The sequence below is a fragment of the Uloborus diversus genome, chromosome 3 (genome assembly GCF_026930045.1).
Source record: "Uloborus diversus isolate 005 chromosome 3, Udiv.v.3.1, whole genome shotgun sequence".
NCBI lineage: Eukaryota > Metazoa > Arthropoda > Arachnida > Araneae > Uloboridae > Uloborus > Uloborus diversus.
Genome location: NC_072733.1, coordinates 142,399,299 through 142,412,971, shown reverse-complemented (window position 1 = coordinate 142,412,971; position 13,673 = coordinate 142,399,299). Strand labels below are relative to the sequence as shown.

The following is a 13,673-nucleotide window of genomic DNA, read 5'->3' as shown; positions in this document are numbered from 1 at the left end:
TAAAAATTTATATCAAGGTGAAATTTCTGATCAAACTATTCATTTAAATTTATGTAACTTATGACTAGATGATGAAATTGTAATTCCTAAGAATTACAAACAGGTTCTTAAATCTAAGCAAAAGGACCAGTGGTTAGATTCAATGAGGGATGAATTAGAGGTTATGCATTCTAGAAAAGTGTGGGATTTAACACCTTTGCCTGCAAATGAAAAACCAATCGGATCAAGATGGGTTTTCAATGTTAAAAGAGATGAATCGGGAAAAATTGTTAGGTATCGTGGGAGACTTGTTGCTCAGGGATATGCACAATCCCATGAATCGTACGATCAGACTTTTAGTCCGACGATTCATTTTTTATTGGTTCGATTTTTCTTTTCCTTGAAAATATCAGAAGGTTGGTTCGATTTCAGTGCGATGTGAAAAATGCTTATTTATATGCACCTCTAAAAGAATGCATCTTTATGAGACAACCACCGGGTTTTGCAATAGAAGGGAAAGAAAATCTAGTTTGTAAGCTTAATAAAGCAATTTACGGTTTGCACCAGAGTGGCCGTATGTGGTTTTTTGAGATAAACAGTGTTTTATTGAAAATTGGTTGTCAGAAATTTGAAGAATGTAATAGTGTTTATATTTATAATTCATGTGTCATTTTATTGTTCTATGTTGACGATATTGTTTTGCTCGCACGGAAAGAAAAGAATTTAAATCATGTTTTAAATTTACGTAGGAAAAATTTTGACTTAAAAGTTCTCGGAAAAACGAAAAAACTGTTAGGTGTTGCATTTGAAAGAACTGAGAATGGTTTGAATTTGTTTCAAACAAAATATATCATTGAAGTTTTTGAAAAGTTCAAACATTTCAATTTTCCGGTTTCATCATTGCCGATTTGTAAAGGTACTGTTTTTTCGAAATTGAATTGTCCTAATACAGAAAATGAAAAATTTTAAATGTCAAAGATTCCTTATCGTAATTTGTTGGGTTGTCTTTCTTTCATTGCGAGCAGAACGAGACCGGACATTTGTTATGCGGTCAATATCTTCAGTCAATTTCAAAGCAATCCTGGTGTCATTCATTGGAACGGTCTTTTAAAACTCGTGATTTGATTCAACGGGACATTTTTACCCTAAAACATGTAGGTAGTAAATCCAATAGGGCCGATATTTTTACGAAGCCGCAGACCCGTTTTGAACTGAATCGTTTTTGTGAACAAATATTTTGTTAATTTTTAATGGTATGAAATTGTTTAGTATAATAAATATAATGGGATATTAAAGTATAAATATTTTTGTAACAACTGAAATTCTTTTTCAAATTTCTCGTTGGTTTAATCTTTGAGATGGAGGAATTTGATTCAATGACAAGAGTTCATTTTTGGAAACTAAGTGTTTTAAATAATTTTGTCATTGTGAAAAAAAAAATTTTTTTTGTAAAATCATTGTGCCCATCTATTTTAACAATACTGTTTCGAGTATTTTTGTCAATTACAGTTTGACAAGATAGTTTGCAGTGGAAATGTTAATCTTGGACTTACTATTTCCTTGGACTGTGGATCATCAATAGGCAAGAAGGACTTTTTTGAGAAAGGACTTCAATCAAATGAGCGGTGATGCATTGAGCTGCATGTGCTGATGGATGATGTATTATGATGGATATATATCCATATTTGTTTATTGTTGAATTGTTAAATTTTTTGTAAAAGATTAAGCCTGTCCCTTTGTGGATTTTTTTTTTGGGTTATTTTTGAATCTATTAAAATTGTATAAAAATTTAAAGTTTAATAACATTACTGAATGAGAAGGGGGGATATGATAGACATCGGTAAACAATATTTATCCGCGTTCTCATTCCTAATGTAATGTAATATAAAATTAACTTTTTTCAAATTAGATTAACTTCTCAAATCTTTCGGCACGTGTAAAGTTTCAGTTTTAGGTTGGCATCCTTTGATGCCCAATCATACACAAATGAGGCAAGTATAAATAGTGAACAATTCCAATCGTTCTCTCTCTCTTCTTTTGTGTTCGTCAGCCTCTTGTGAGTTAGGTCCGATAGGTGTTGGGGAGTTGCGAACTCCGCCTCCACTTATGGCCAGGGTTTTATTCTTAAGAACTTATTTTTGTTAGTTTATTTATTTTAGTTACTATGGACCAATAAATTTTTGGTAAGATTTTAACAAGTTTCCAATGTTCATTTCTTCACATTAATATTTGATTCTGCACCTTCCACTGTGTGATATTATCTCTGCTTGTATAAGCATGTAACATTGTTGACTGACTTACGAAATTTAGCCCTTCGGCTTTTCGTTTAAACATCGTAAGTTATCATATACATATATATATATATATATATATTTATATATATATATATATATATATATATATATATATATATATATATATATATATATATATATATTGATTTATCGTATCAATCAAAAATTATTCTTTTTTATTTATGTCCATAGCAGTGGAAGAAATTTGATGAATAATAACTGCTTCACTTTCCTCTAAATATCTATTTTCTATGTCAACTTCAAATACCTGTTCAGAGTTATGTTTCGTATGGTCTTGGTCAGGCATCTACCAGTCAACAAAGAGAAAACAAAGAAGAAAACATTTTGTCAATTTCATGTGAGGGGTGGGCTCTCCCAACTCTTAAAAGTACACGATTTTCAATGAAACAAAGAGAGTTTCTTTAAGAAAAGTTCCTTTATGGTGAGAAAACCGGGAGATATCAGACGCCCGACCAAGTAGAACATGCAATGAGAATAGAGAGGATTAAAGACATAAAAATATTCCAACCAAACAATATCTGAAAAAAAGTCAAATTCAAGCTGCTTTTATCCGATATACAAAGCAAAGAAAAAAGGAAATAATACTGATTAATCAAGAACCGACAGCCTTTTAGAGGTATTTGAAGATAACATAAAAAATAGACATTTAGAGGAAAGTGAAGCAGATATTGTTCATGAAATTTCTTCTATTGCTATGGACATAAATAAATAAATAAGAAAGAATTATTTTGGGATTGATACGATAAAACAAATCAATATATATATATATATATAAAATATTGATTTATCGTTTTCTGATTTACCTGCAATTATAATATCATCAATTTGTAAAAATCAGAAAAATAAAGTAGTGCTGGTCTTTTTCTCTTTCTTTTATACATACATATATACATTCTTACTACATCTTTAAGTTTTAGCAGATCTAATCTGCATACTAGACACACGTTTTACGCACGAGAAAACGCATAAAATGAGCTACAAAAAAAATTATTTTCTAAAAAACAAGAAGAGATCCCATGGTGTTTTCTTTTTCATGATGTTTTACACATAGCCAGGTACCATAATATCTAAAAGTTTTTTTTTCCTAGTGATGCTGTTTTGAGTTAATTGCGATCAAAAAAGCACAATTTTTGAAAATTTAAAATATCAGGGCATTTTTCTCCTAAAAAAATTAAACCTCAAACAAATTTTGTGCTATTTACTCTCTTCATAGTATAAACTTTCAGTACATGTCACATTTTTTTCCGGGGGTGCCTTTTTGGGGGGAATAACGCAGGTTCAACTTGCGTGAAAACGGATAAAATCCATACTTTGCGACCCCTTATCTGAAGAAAGCAACAACCCCCAACCAAAATAACTATGAAGTCATCATCACTAGATACAGTACAACCAATAAATATAAACATAACAGTGGGGTGGTGTTTCTGTAAAGAGCTAAAGTGCACTGAAATGCAACTTTTAGAATTTTTCTAAAAAAGCGCTGCAAAACCTCAAACTTTGGGAATTTTTAATGAGCGAAAGAAAATTTTTGGAAGGCTAAAAATTTCAGAATGTTCACTTCTTATGACCTACTTTGACATATAAAAAAATTAGGAAAATAAAAAATGGTCACTGCCAAAATTTCCGTTTTTTGTCTGAATTTCAAAATAATGGCTCTTAATACTCAATTGATACACAATTAAATTTTTCATGCATCAATTACCGCCCACTCTGTACTAGAGCCTTCCATTAGAGCGCCTGTGACGTGAGTGGACCTTCACTAAAAAAGGTTGGTCAACCCCAACATAAATGTTAGGTAATAGGGTACATTCCAGTATATCAATCAAAATCATATATAAATTTCATTAACCTCCTTAGACCCCAAGGTTAATTTTGAATGATAAGTTTTAAAAAAATTTTTGCATTAATTTATTCTAAACATAAAAAAAAAAAAAAATCTGTACTTTTCAATTCTTTATCTGGATTTTTGAGAAAATTGTTTTCTGGAGGAGCAACACTAAAATTGCGTTCTAAATCAGAAAAAAGGAAGATTTAAGAGAAAGCTGGTAATTTCACATAAAAAACACAATATTTAAGGAATTCATCATCAAGTTTAATAATTGACTACTTTAAAAATAATAGGAACACTTCCTAACCCACAAGCATATCATTTTCTTTCTTTCCTCTTTTTTTAGAAAATGCTATTTTTATTTGACTGTAAACAAGCTATGAACGAAAATTTGGCAATAAATACCTTTTTTTCAGTGCTGTAATCCACTAACAAGAAAACTAATACCGTGCAGTCTTGACACGTGTTCTTAATTTTTTTATTTATTTACTTATTTATTTATTATTTATTTATTTTTTTAACTGTTGTTTAGTGCCTCCTACTGGTGACGCTGAGACTGAGGAGATTACAGCAGGCTGTACAAAATTAGCTTCAAGCATAGAGTTTATTCCGCAAATTAAATAAATTACAAACTAAAACTCATAAAATAAACTAACAAACTTATATTCCATTAATGGAAAATATGTGGGTGATGGAGAAAAAAGATCTACATATTTAAGTTAAGCACAATATTTTGCACAAAAATGATATATTTTTCACCATGTGCCAAAAGAGAAAAGTACAGTAAAACCTGCGAAGTTGACCACCCTTGTAAGTTGACCACTTTTTTAAGGCAAGGAATTAGCCCTTATCATATAAATCAACCTCTGTCAGTTGACCAAGTGTTTAAGTTGACTACTAAAGTAGTGCACCGCGAGTGGTCAACTTATACAGGCTTCACTGTATTTTTTTTTTTTTAATTTTTGCACCTCTGTACTCACAGCTATTGTATTTTGATAACATGAGCAATTAGAATCTTACTTTGAACATAGATATAGATAATGTAACCATACATTTAGTACCTTTGAACAAATCCAACTAATAAACTGTGAAGAACATGAGATCGAAATCTCATCAACTGGCGATCTCTAGGTGTACTATCAATACATTGACCGTTTGATATAGGTCGTTCAAACATATTGCAAAATTCTGCTCTTGATCCAAGATAATTAGGACGCACAAAGTCCACCATGCACCAGTACTCAAGCAAGTTATTTTGAAGTGGATAACCAGTTAAAACCACTCTTCGTCTGAAAAATACAGGAAATAGATAGTTCTAAGTTAACAGAAACAAAAAATTAGAAAAAACCAGCACAAAGCTATAGAAGAAGATTATCATTAAATCAAACAGATTAAAGCAAATCAAACTGATTCAAAAAGGACAGTTGCACTGTAAAATATTTCAATATTTACCTAGTTTTAATACTTTTTAAAGCCATAGAGGTACTAGCAAGACTATTTTTGATTCGATGCCCTTCATCACAGATCACAAGATCAGGACCTGGTATTACAATGTGTTCATACATTTCTGAAAGAAATTTAAAAATGCATTTAACAGGGGTGACTGCAGGTTTAAGAAAAAATACTTTTGAGCAGGACCTAAAAATCCAAAAAAATTCTTTTAAGGTGGAAGTAAAAGTAACACAATAGATTTTCTGTTTGCCTCTCGCAAATATTTGTAGAGTAATGAAAATTGCCTTTTTTACTAAACATTTAAAAGAATTTCACTAGCAGCAAAGCATATACCGCATAATTAATACAAAATAAACTGATTTTAAAGATGTTACATATTTATAAATACAGACGTGAATTACTGACTAGAGATGTTAAGTTTGTTTCAAAAAAATTGAAACAAAATTTCAGCCAGAGATTCAGCGTTTAACTTTTTGATAATTGGATGCCTCAGTTGCCAAATCGATTAACTCCACTTTTTAAAAATATCCTCATTTCTGCTGCAATTGTGCTTAATCAATGCTTAGAATGTGAATTTATATTAAATTTTTGGATCCTGCGATGGCAGAAAATGTAACACGAGGACCCCTTCACTCCTATAGATAACACTATCTTCTTCATCACATTTCTCGACTTTTTGTTTCATGGAGTTATTCAATTTGGCAAGTGAAGCATCCAATTGACACTCTTAAAGAGCATGGAATTTTATTTAAAACTTTTCCATTTAATAATTTTTATCAAAAACCAAATTAATTTTATTTTTTGCCTCTTAGCAAACAAATGCTAAAAATCCTATTCCCGTCAGAGGCAAAAAGACAGCTATTTTCAAAATGAAGGTTATTAAAAATGTGTAAAAGGGTGTATAAAAGAATTAATTTAGGAAATATTTAAAAATTGCATATCAAAGGACGATGATAAGCATATGAATAACTGTGGACGTAGTCGAAACTAAAAATAAAATTAAACCAGTCATTCAAAATTTAACATTTAAATTTTAACTTTCACATTTTGAATCTCCTCAGAATTACACTTGAAATTTATTAATCAGGGGTCTGTCCAGGATTTTTCACAGGGTCCGTTTTTTGTGAAAAATAAAATAATTTTGTGAAAAATCAATTATTTTTGTGAAAAACCAAATAATTAAAAAAAAAAAAATTTTTTTCCTTGTAAAAACGAAAGTTTAGACTCTTGAGATGGTGGAAACTGCATCATTGACACTTAAAGTTGAGTGTTTTCTCTCTTTTCTGTTGAGAATATCATTCCTGAGTGTTTTTCTAGTATTTGGGGAGAGGGGGAAGGCATCGCTCCCTGGGAGATGGGCACCCCTCAAGTATCAATATTTATCTACCATTCTACATCATGTTATATTATACTAGAAATGTTTTTTGTATAGTATTGAAAATAACTAAGAAAAATAATTAGGCAGGGGTTCAGCATTTAACTTTTTAACCCAAGACACTGTTTAACAGCACAGAGTTTCGTTCAAACCTTATAAACTCCATGATTTTCACAAAAATAAAAAAATATTTTATTTGTTTACCTCTTAACTAAGCGTACTAAACATCGAAAATTTGAAAAATCACATTTCTACAGCGGATGCAAAGAGATTGCAATCCTCAAAGTGAAGGAATCAAAAGTATAAAAACGGCTTGTAAAATAAATATTTTTGATAAAATTACTTTTGAATTGCATTTTAGAGCCCTATGATAAACATATCATTAATATCTGGACACAGTTGAAGCAAAAATAAAAAAATAAATAAATAAAATAAAAAATAAACCATCGATTCAGCATTTTAATTATTGACTCATAAAAGAAAATGGAATTCCTCTTTAAAAACTTGAAATAAGCTTCGTTGCAAAAATAAAGACACTTTTCATTTATTTGCATCCTAATAAAGCGAAGTTAGCTTGAAAAAAAAGAACAAAATATGATTATCATATCGGATATAAAAAGATTGCGTTTTTCAAAATGTAGGCATCTATAGAAAAAAATAACGATAAATAAAAGTTTATTTAAAGTTAATCATCCTTTTTAGTATCGAAAAACCAAACCCATATAACTTTCTCCCAAAATATCAGTTTAACAACGCACCACCAGACACTAAGTGGCGATAAGTTTGAATTTTGTAACCCTATCTGAAGCGATCACATCCGTCCCACCCATACTATCCATTGCAGTTCTAAATTCATTTCGCTGTATATTATTGATGATTAAATCATGAGTGGGGAGAAAAGTGCTTACTACGCCTATTCAGAGAATGTTGACGCTTTTCCAAAGAAGTTTACAACAACACCGCTGCATAAAACAAACAAGCAAAATTATAAACCAAACTGACTTTCAGCTGTTAATTTCTTTCAAAGAAACCAACAACAGGCATTATATTTATTTGGCGATAGTAATTATTTATGGCTTACAGGAACATCACAAGAGTGCCGATTTTTTTTCTTTTGCAAAATTAACTGATTTTGTATAAGTTGATTCCTCTAATTTAACTTTAAATATGCTATATTATTTTAATTTGAGATTTGCTCTTTCAATAAACAATTTGTGAAAGATCCGTTTTTGTTTACCAGAATTTTGTGAAGGGTCCGTTTTGGTTGATCAGATTTTTGTGAAAGGTCCGTTTTGGTTGATCGTATTTTTGTGAAAGGTCCGTTTTGGTTGATCGGATTTTTGTGAAGGGTCCGTTAACGGACCCAAATTTGCTCTGGCCAGACCCCACCCTGTTAATTTATAATCTTACTTCAAATAAAAAGAAATAGTTAAAAATCACTCCAATTGGGTGGATACCGCTTAGTTAGCGGATAACGAGACCATCCCTTCAAAGAGTAAAAGACAGGACAATGCATTTGCCCAAGCAAACATTGCTCTTGCAGCTTTTGTTAGCAATGGTGACTTAAAAACAGTATTACATTCAACATTTTCATTGGAATTGTAAAAAGAAGAAAAACCAAAGCATAGATATTCTACCAAATCGTTGGAGAAAGTTGAGAGAGCTAGTTAAATTTATCGTCACCTGTATTTTTACCTCAAAGTAACAGAAGAGTAAAGTCAGAACCAGTGCTGTTGATGGGGGGGGGGGTGAGAGAACAGTGTTTTTCAAGATCTTGGTCACTATAAAAATATTCAGGGGTGAAAGTTGTCAAAGAACAAAAAGGTGGAAATTAAAAATGAGTTGAAAACATTTTGTTGAAGGCAGCATCTAGAAATGCATCAAAAAAAGTTCACAGAAGGGATAAAATGCAAAAATTCTGGCATTTTTATTGGTAGCTTTCAGAAATTCTATAAATTTCAGTAATAGATAAATTGGGCAGGGATCTGCAAAGAATTTTTTACAGGGTGTGTTTTATGTAAAGAATCAATAACTTAAGTGAATTAACCTTTGTGAAAAATCAAATAATTGTATGAAAAATCAAAAAATGAAAACTTCGTACAAAAACAAAATTTCAAAATTCATACATGTATTTGGGACGGCGCAAACTGCACCACTGAAACTTTTAGGTGGGTGTTTTGTGGAATGTTATCTCTTTTCTGGTGAAAATATCTTTCTTGAGGGTTTTCACAGTACAGTCAAATTTCGATAAATTGAAACCATATAACTCGAATACTAATTTATCTCGAAAATTTTATTTAGTCAAAAAATCTGTTTTTAATACAAAGTTGTTTCTATATCTTGAATGTACTCCTTTTAATACAAAGTTGTCTCTATACCTTGAATGCACTCTTTTTAATTCAAAGTTTTTGCGAAAATTACGCTTTCATTTCATGCATAAAAATACAGCTTTAGTAAGAAAAAAGTTTTGTTCCCCTTTAACACATTGCTTTGCTTATCAGTTTGTGTGAAGGACATAATTTATTTACGATAGTAGTCCTCAAAGCAGTGTTGTAAGATTACATAAGTACCCAAATGGGAATTTTTTTGCCGCGGTTGATGAAGTAAAATTTTATTGCCGGCTAATCTTCAAGAGACTTAAAAGTTTAGAAAAAATTGAAGAAAAAAAAGTAGCTTTTATTTTTTGGGTGACTCAAATAAACTTTTTAGGACAAAAAGACTTTTAAAATCAATGCAAACTGAAATCAAGAGAAAAGATATTGGGCCTGCGACAATAAACTTTGCGACACAAGTCGATCGATTCCACCTTTGAAGAAGTTCATATGCTGCTGTCGGATTCAGGCTTGGACCCAGTCACACAATTCATCCTTCGTTGTGAATCGATGTCTGCAAATAGTTTATACTGGAGGTCCAAAAAAAAATGAAAGTCACACGGTGAAAGGTTTGGACTGCATGGTGGATGTTCCAGTATTCCCCACTGAAATTGCTGCAATGTTGTCGTCAACGCATTGGCCGTGAGTGGGCGCCCTTGGACAACATGCCTAACCATTTTCATCTAATGGCTTGTCTAAAGGTTGGTGGTCCATTTGATGGTGGTTCCCTGTTCCAGGAACTCGACAAGCACTTGACCTTTGTGGTCAATTGTAATGATCATGAGAAGTTGTAACATGGTCAAAAAAGAAATGTCGGTTTTGATTGCTTAGAACAGTTTTAGATGGAAAATAATGAATATTGAACAATTCTTCAGATTGCTCCTTAAAGAGGAAGTTGCATTTTATATTTGTTCATATTAGTATGCTAAAAAGGGACATAACTCCTAGAAAGTTTGCAAAGATGATTGTACTTAACAGTCATGCATCTATAGCTGTAAAAAAATACTACTTCCATGATTATACTAAAAATACTACTTCCATTCAGATCGAAGACAGACAGAATAGCTTAGTGGGACTTGCTGGAGCTAGCTAGCCAATCAATTTGAAAGTTCACAAAATAATAGCTTTTTTCCAATTAATTCAAACACTATAGTACAATAGAAATCTATTTTTCGCCATTATTTTATCTCCCCATCTTCAATTTTTTTTCTTCATTCTAAATTTCCAGCTATTATGCCAATAATTAGTAATACTATTCATCTTAAAGACCTTTTCAGGGTTGCTAACCTTTGAGGAACAATATGAAGAGCATCTGCGGTGATTTTGACGGGCATTTTGAAATTTTGTGGAGCAGCTTGGTATTTTGTTATCAATAAGAAAAACAAAAACTACTTATCTAATATTGTTTTTGAGCTTTCATAAATATTTCAAGTGCTAGCAATTAAAATAATTATTTTTAAATTAGTAAAACGGCTTTACATACTATGTCATGCTTTGAGTATAAATATCTTTAATTTCAAATATTTGCATGTCTGCCATAATAAAATAGTAAAATAAAATTAATATACATTTTATTTTATTAAAATCGTCATGAGCTGTATCCCTGGTAAGCATTAAGACTACATTTGGCGAATGATGCTAGATTATATTAACTCAAATGGTGTTGGCTTAAATTAACTTGGATGGAACTGGATAAACATTTTTGAATGGGCGTGGCAGTATTCAACAAAAAATTAATATAAGAGTTGAAAATAATGGTCTACAAAAAAGGAACAATATCTAAGTGAAGAATGGCATACTAGACAAAAATGAGAGAGTGTAACAAAAACAGATGCAGTCTGATTTCAAAATGAGTGAAAAATCATCACACGAGGAGCTACAGCTAATGAGTACACTGTCACTCTTCAGCCTATCCCCTCCCTCTCCCCTGCAATCCTATTTTACCCTCCCCACCAACAGAAAAAAGTTCCTCTCTTCTTTCTACCCAAGAAATGACACGTGCGATAGCAATCTCTTGAAATCGTGTGGTCGAGAAATGGGCGTGGTTAAATAACAAGTGTTCAAGTCTTCAGCAAAATATAAAATATTTGAAGGGTTGAAAATAATAGTCTACGAAAATTTATGAAGGTCTAAGTGGTAAAATGGCATAGTAGAGAAAAGTGAGCTAGTGTTACGGAAGTGGATGCAAACAGATTTCGAAAATGTGTAAACATTAATGCTTACCCGAGTAGCATCAACTCATCGGCCGATGATCGGATTCCGATGAGTTTTCATCGGGAATTGCTCCAATATGTCTCATCGGCAATAGTAGAATCCGATGAATTTTGCTCCCTATACGGATGAGATTTGGAGCAATATACGAGCAGTGCTGTTCCGAGGCGATGAATTTTGGATGAAAATACGATGAGAAGTAGTAACAACTGCGATATAGGGACAAGCAGGAGGAAAAAAAATTAACAGTGGGAAGGGGGGTCCGCCATCTTGGATGATCACGTGACCCTTCCGCCATTTTGAAAACTTTCAGGAGGGGTATTTTCGGATGACGTCATTTAGGACAATTATTTAGTATATTTTAATTTTTTTTAATCACTTGTTTATTTAATTTCTATTTTTAGAACTTTTGATGAACGTGATTCATGAGTTCAATCGTAGTCGCTCTAGCCGAGAATCGAACCCTAGACCTCTGGAATATGAGATTCACATGCTAACCACTAGACAAGTTATGCTCTCTCCAAGAAGGAAAATAATGTATTAAATGGAAAATCATTTGTGGCGCCATCTATTAGGTGGCAAGGCCATGACAGATTTCTGAACGGAAAGTGAGAATTTTATTCAGTGAATATACTTGTGGATCCAGCTAGTGAAGAGTCGGAGTCTATCATTTTGCCCGCAAACCGAGTCGGAGTCGGTAATTTTGGGAGTCAAATTGAACGGAGTGGAATTGTTTTGGAGATAGAAAGAAATCATTCAAGAGCCGGAGTCTCATTTTGTTCGCAATTCCAGTGAGGTAATCGGCGTTGAAATCGTGGAGTTAAAGTTGAATTGATTTTGCAGCAAATCGGAGTAAACCCTTCCAAAACCCAGGAGTCGGATTCGGAGTCAAAGTCTCAGTCATTTTTCCTCCGATTCTCAACCCTGAATGTTGATCCGTATAGCCTTACGTTCGATCAATAGTCGGATATTCGAATAATAAAACTTATCCTATTTTAACAGTTGGGAGATTTCCAAAAATTTTAGATTGGGAAAAATTTTATCGGAAAATTTAAACGACCTACTTTTTTTAAGATGAAATGTAACTCGGCAAATTTTCATCGGAAAATTTGATCGTTACAATCTCTTTTTCCGATGAAATGTAGCTCGGCAAATTTTCATTGGAAAATTTGATAGTTAAGATCTCTTTTTTCGATGAAATGTAGCTCAGCAAATTTTCATCGGAAAATTTGATCGTTACGATTTCGTTTTTCGATGAAATTTTGCTCGGAAAATTTTCATTGGAAAGTTTGATCATTACGATCTCTTTTTCCAATGAAATGTATCTCGGCAAATTTTCATCGGAAAATTTGATCGTTACCATATGTTTTTCCGATGAAATGCAGCTCGGCAAATTTTCATTGGAAAATTTGATCGTAACGATCTAGTTTTCCGATAAAAAACAGCTCATCGAAAACCGTTCTCGGATTCTGATCACAACGATATCAGCGTGCATTACAAGATGAGTTTAGGAGGAGTCAATGATCGGCCGAGCAAAATCCGATGAGTTGATGCTACCTGGGTACATCGTCACGCTCAAGCCTATCCCCTCTCCACCGACATATTTAAGTTCTTTTCATTTTTCTACTTAAGAAGAATACTTGCCTCAGCAAAAATTCTGACAGAAAGATAGTCGCAGAAGGGAGGTGAAGAGGTATTTACGCAATCGCTTGAAAACACGCACAGCCGCAATATGAAGAGCAAAATAAATTTTTTGTGGTGCTGCGGAGTTTTACTATTTTTGCAGAGCAACTCTGCAAGTTGTAGAGCAGTTGGAAACCCTGCTTGTTAAAATGGCATTGTAGAATTTTACTTTTAGGGGCTTCATTTTGAATAATGCGATCTCTTTCTTGCCAGAAATATAAAAGTGGCAGATAAAAGAAAACATAAAATAACTTTTGAATTGCATGTTAATGGGTCCACATGACAATTATTATTGGTACAACACAGAACCTTTTATCCGGGATCCAGAAAACCGAGAAACTGGCACATTATTGCACGGTCTTTCCACTGTTTTTTTTTTTTCTTAAAAATGTGCCTTTTTTAAAAAATATTTTTTAAAGATTTGTACAATTTCTTTTAAGTATCATATACACTCGAGC

The 13,673-nt window shown here is 32.4% G+C and overlaps 1 protein-coding gene across 1 annotated transcript in view; it reads right to left on the bottom strand.

The window, feature by feature from the left end:
- The window catches only part of LOC129218968 (uncharacterized), a 245,497-nt gene that overhangs the window by 110,796 nt on the left and 121,028 nt on the right, over nt 1-13,673 (bottom strand). The window contains exons 10-11 of the mRNA XM_054853288.1: nt 5,575-5,689; nt 5,184-5,411 (exon numbers count right to left, since the gene is read on the bottom strand). Coding sequence (XP_054709263.1) covers nt 5,184-5,411; nt 5,575-5,689 — 343 coding nt within the window. The remainder of the gene's footprint in view (nt 1-5,183; nt 5,412-5,574; nt 5,690-13,673) is intronic.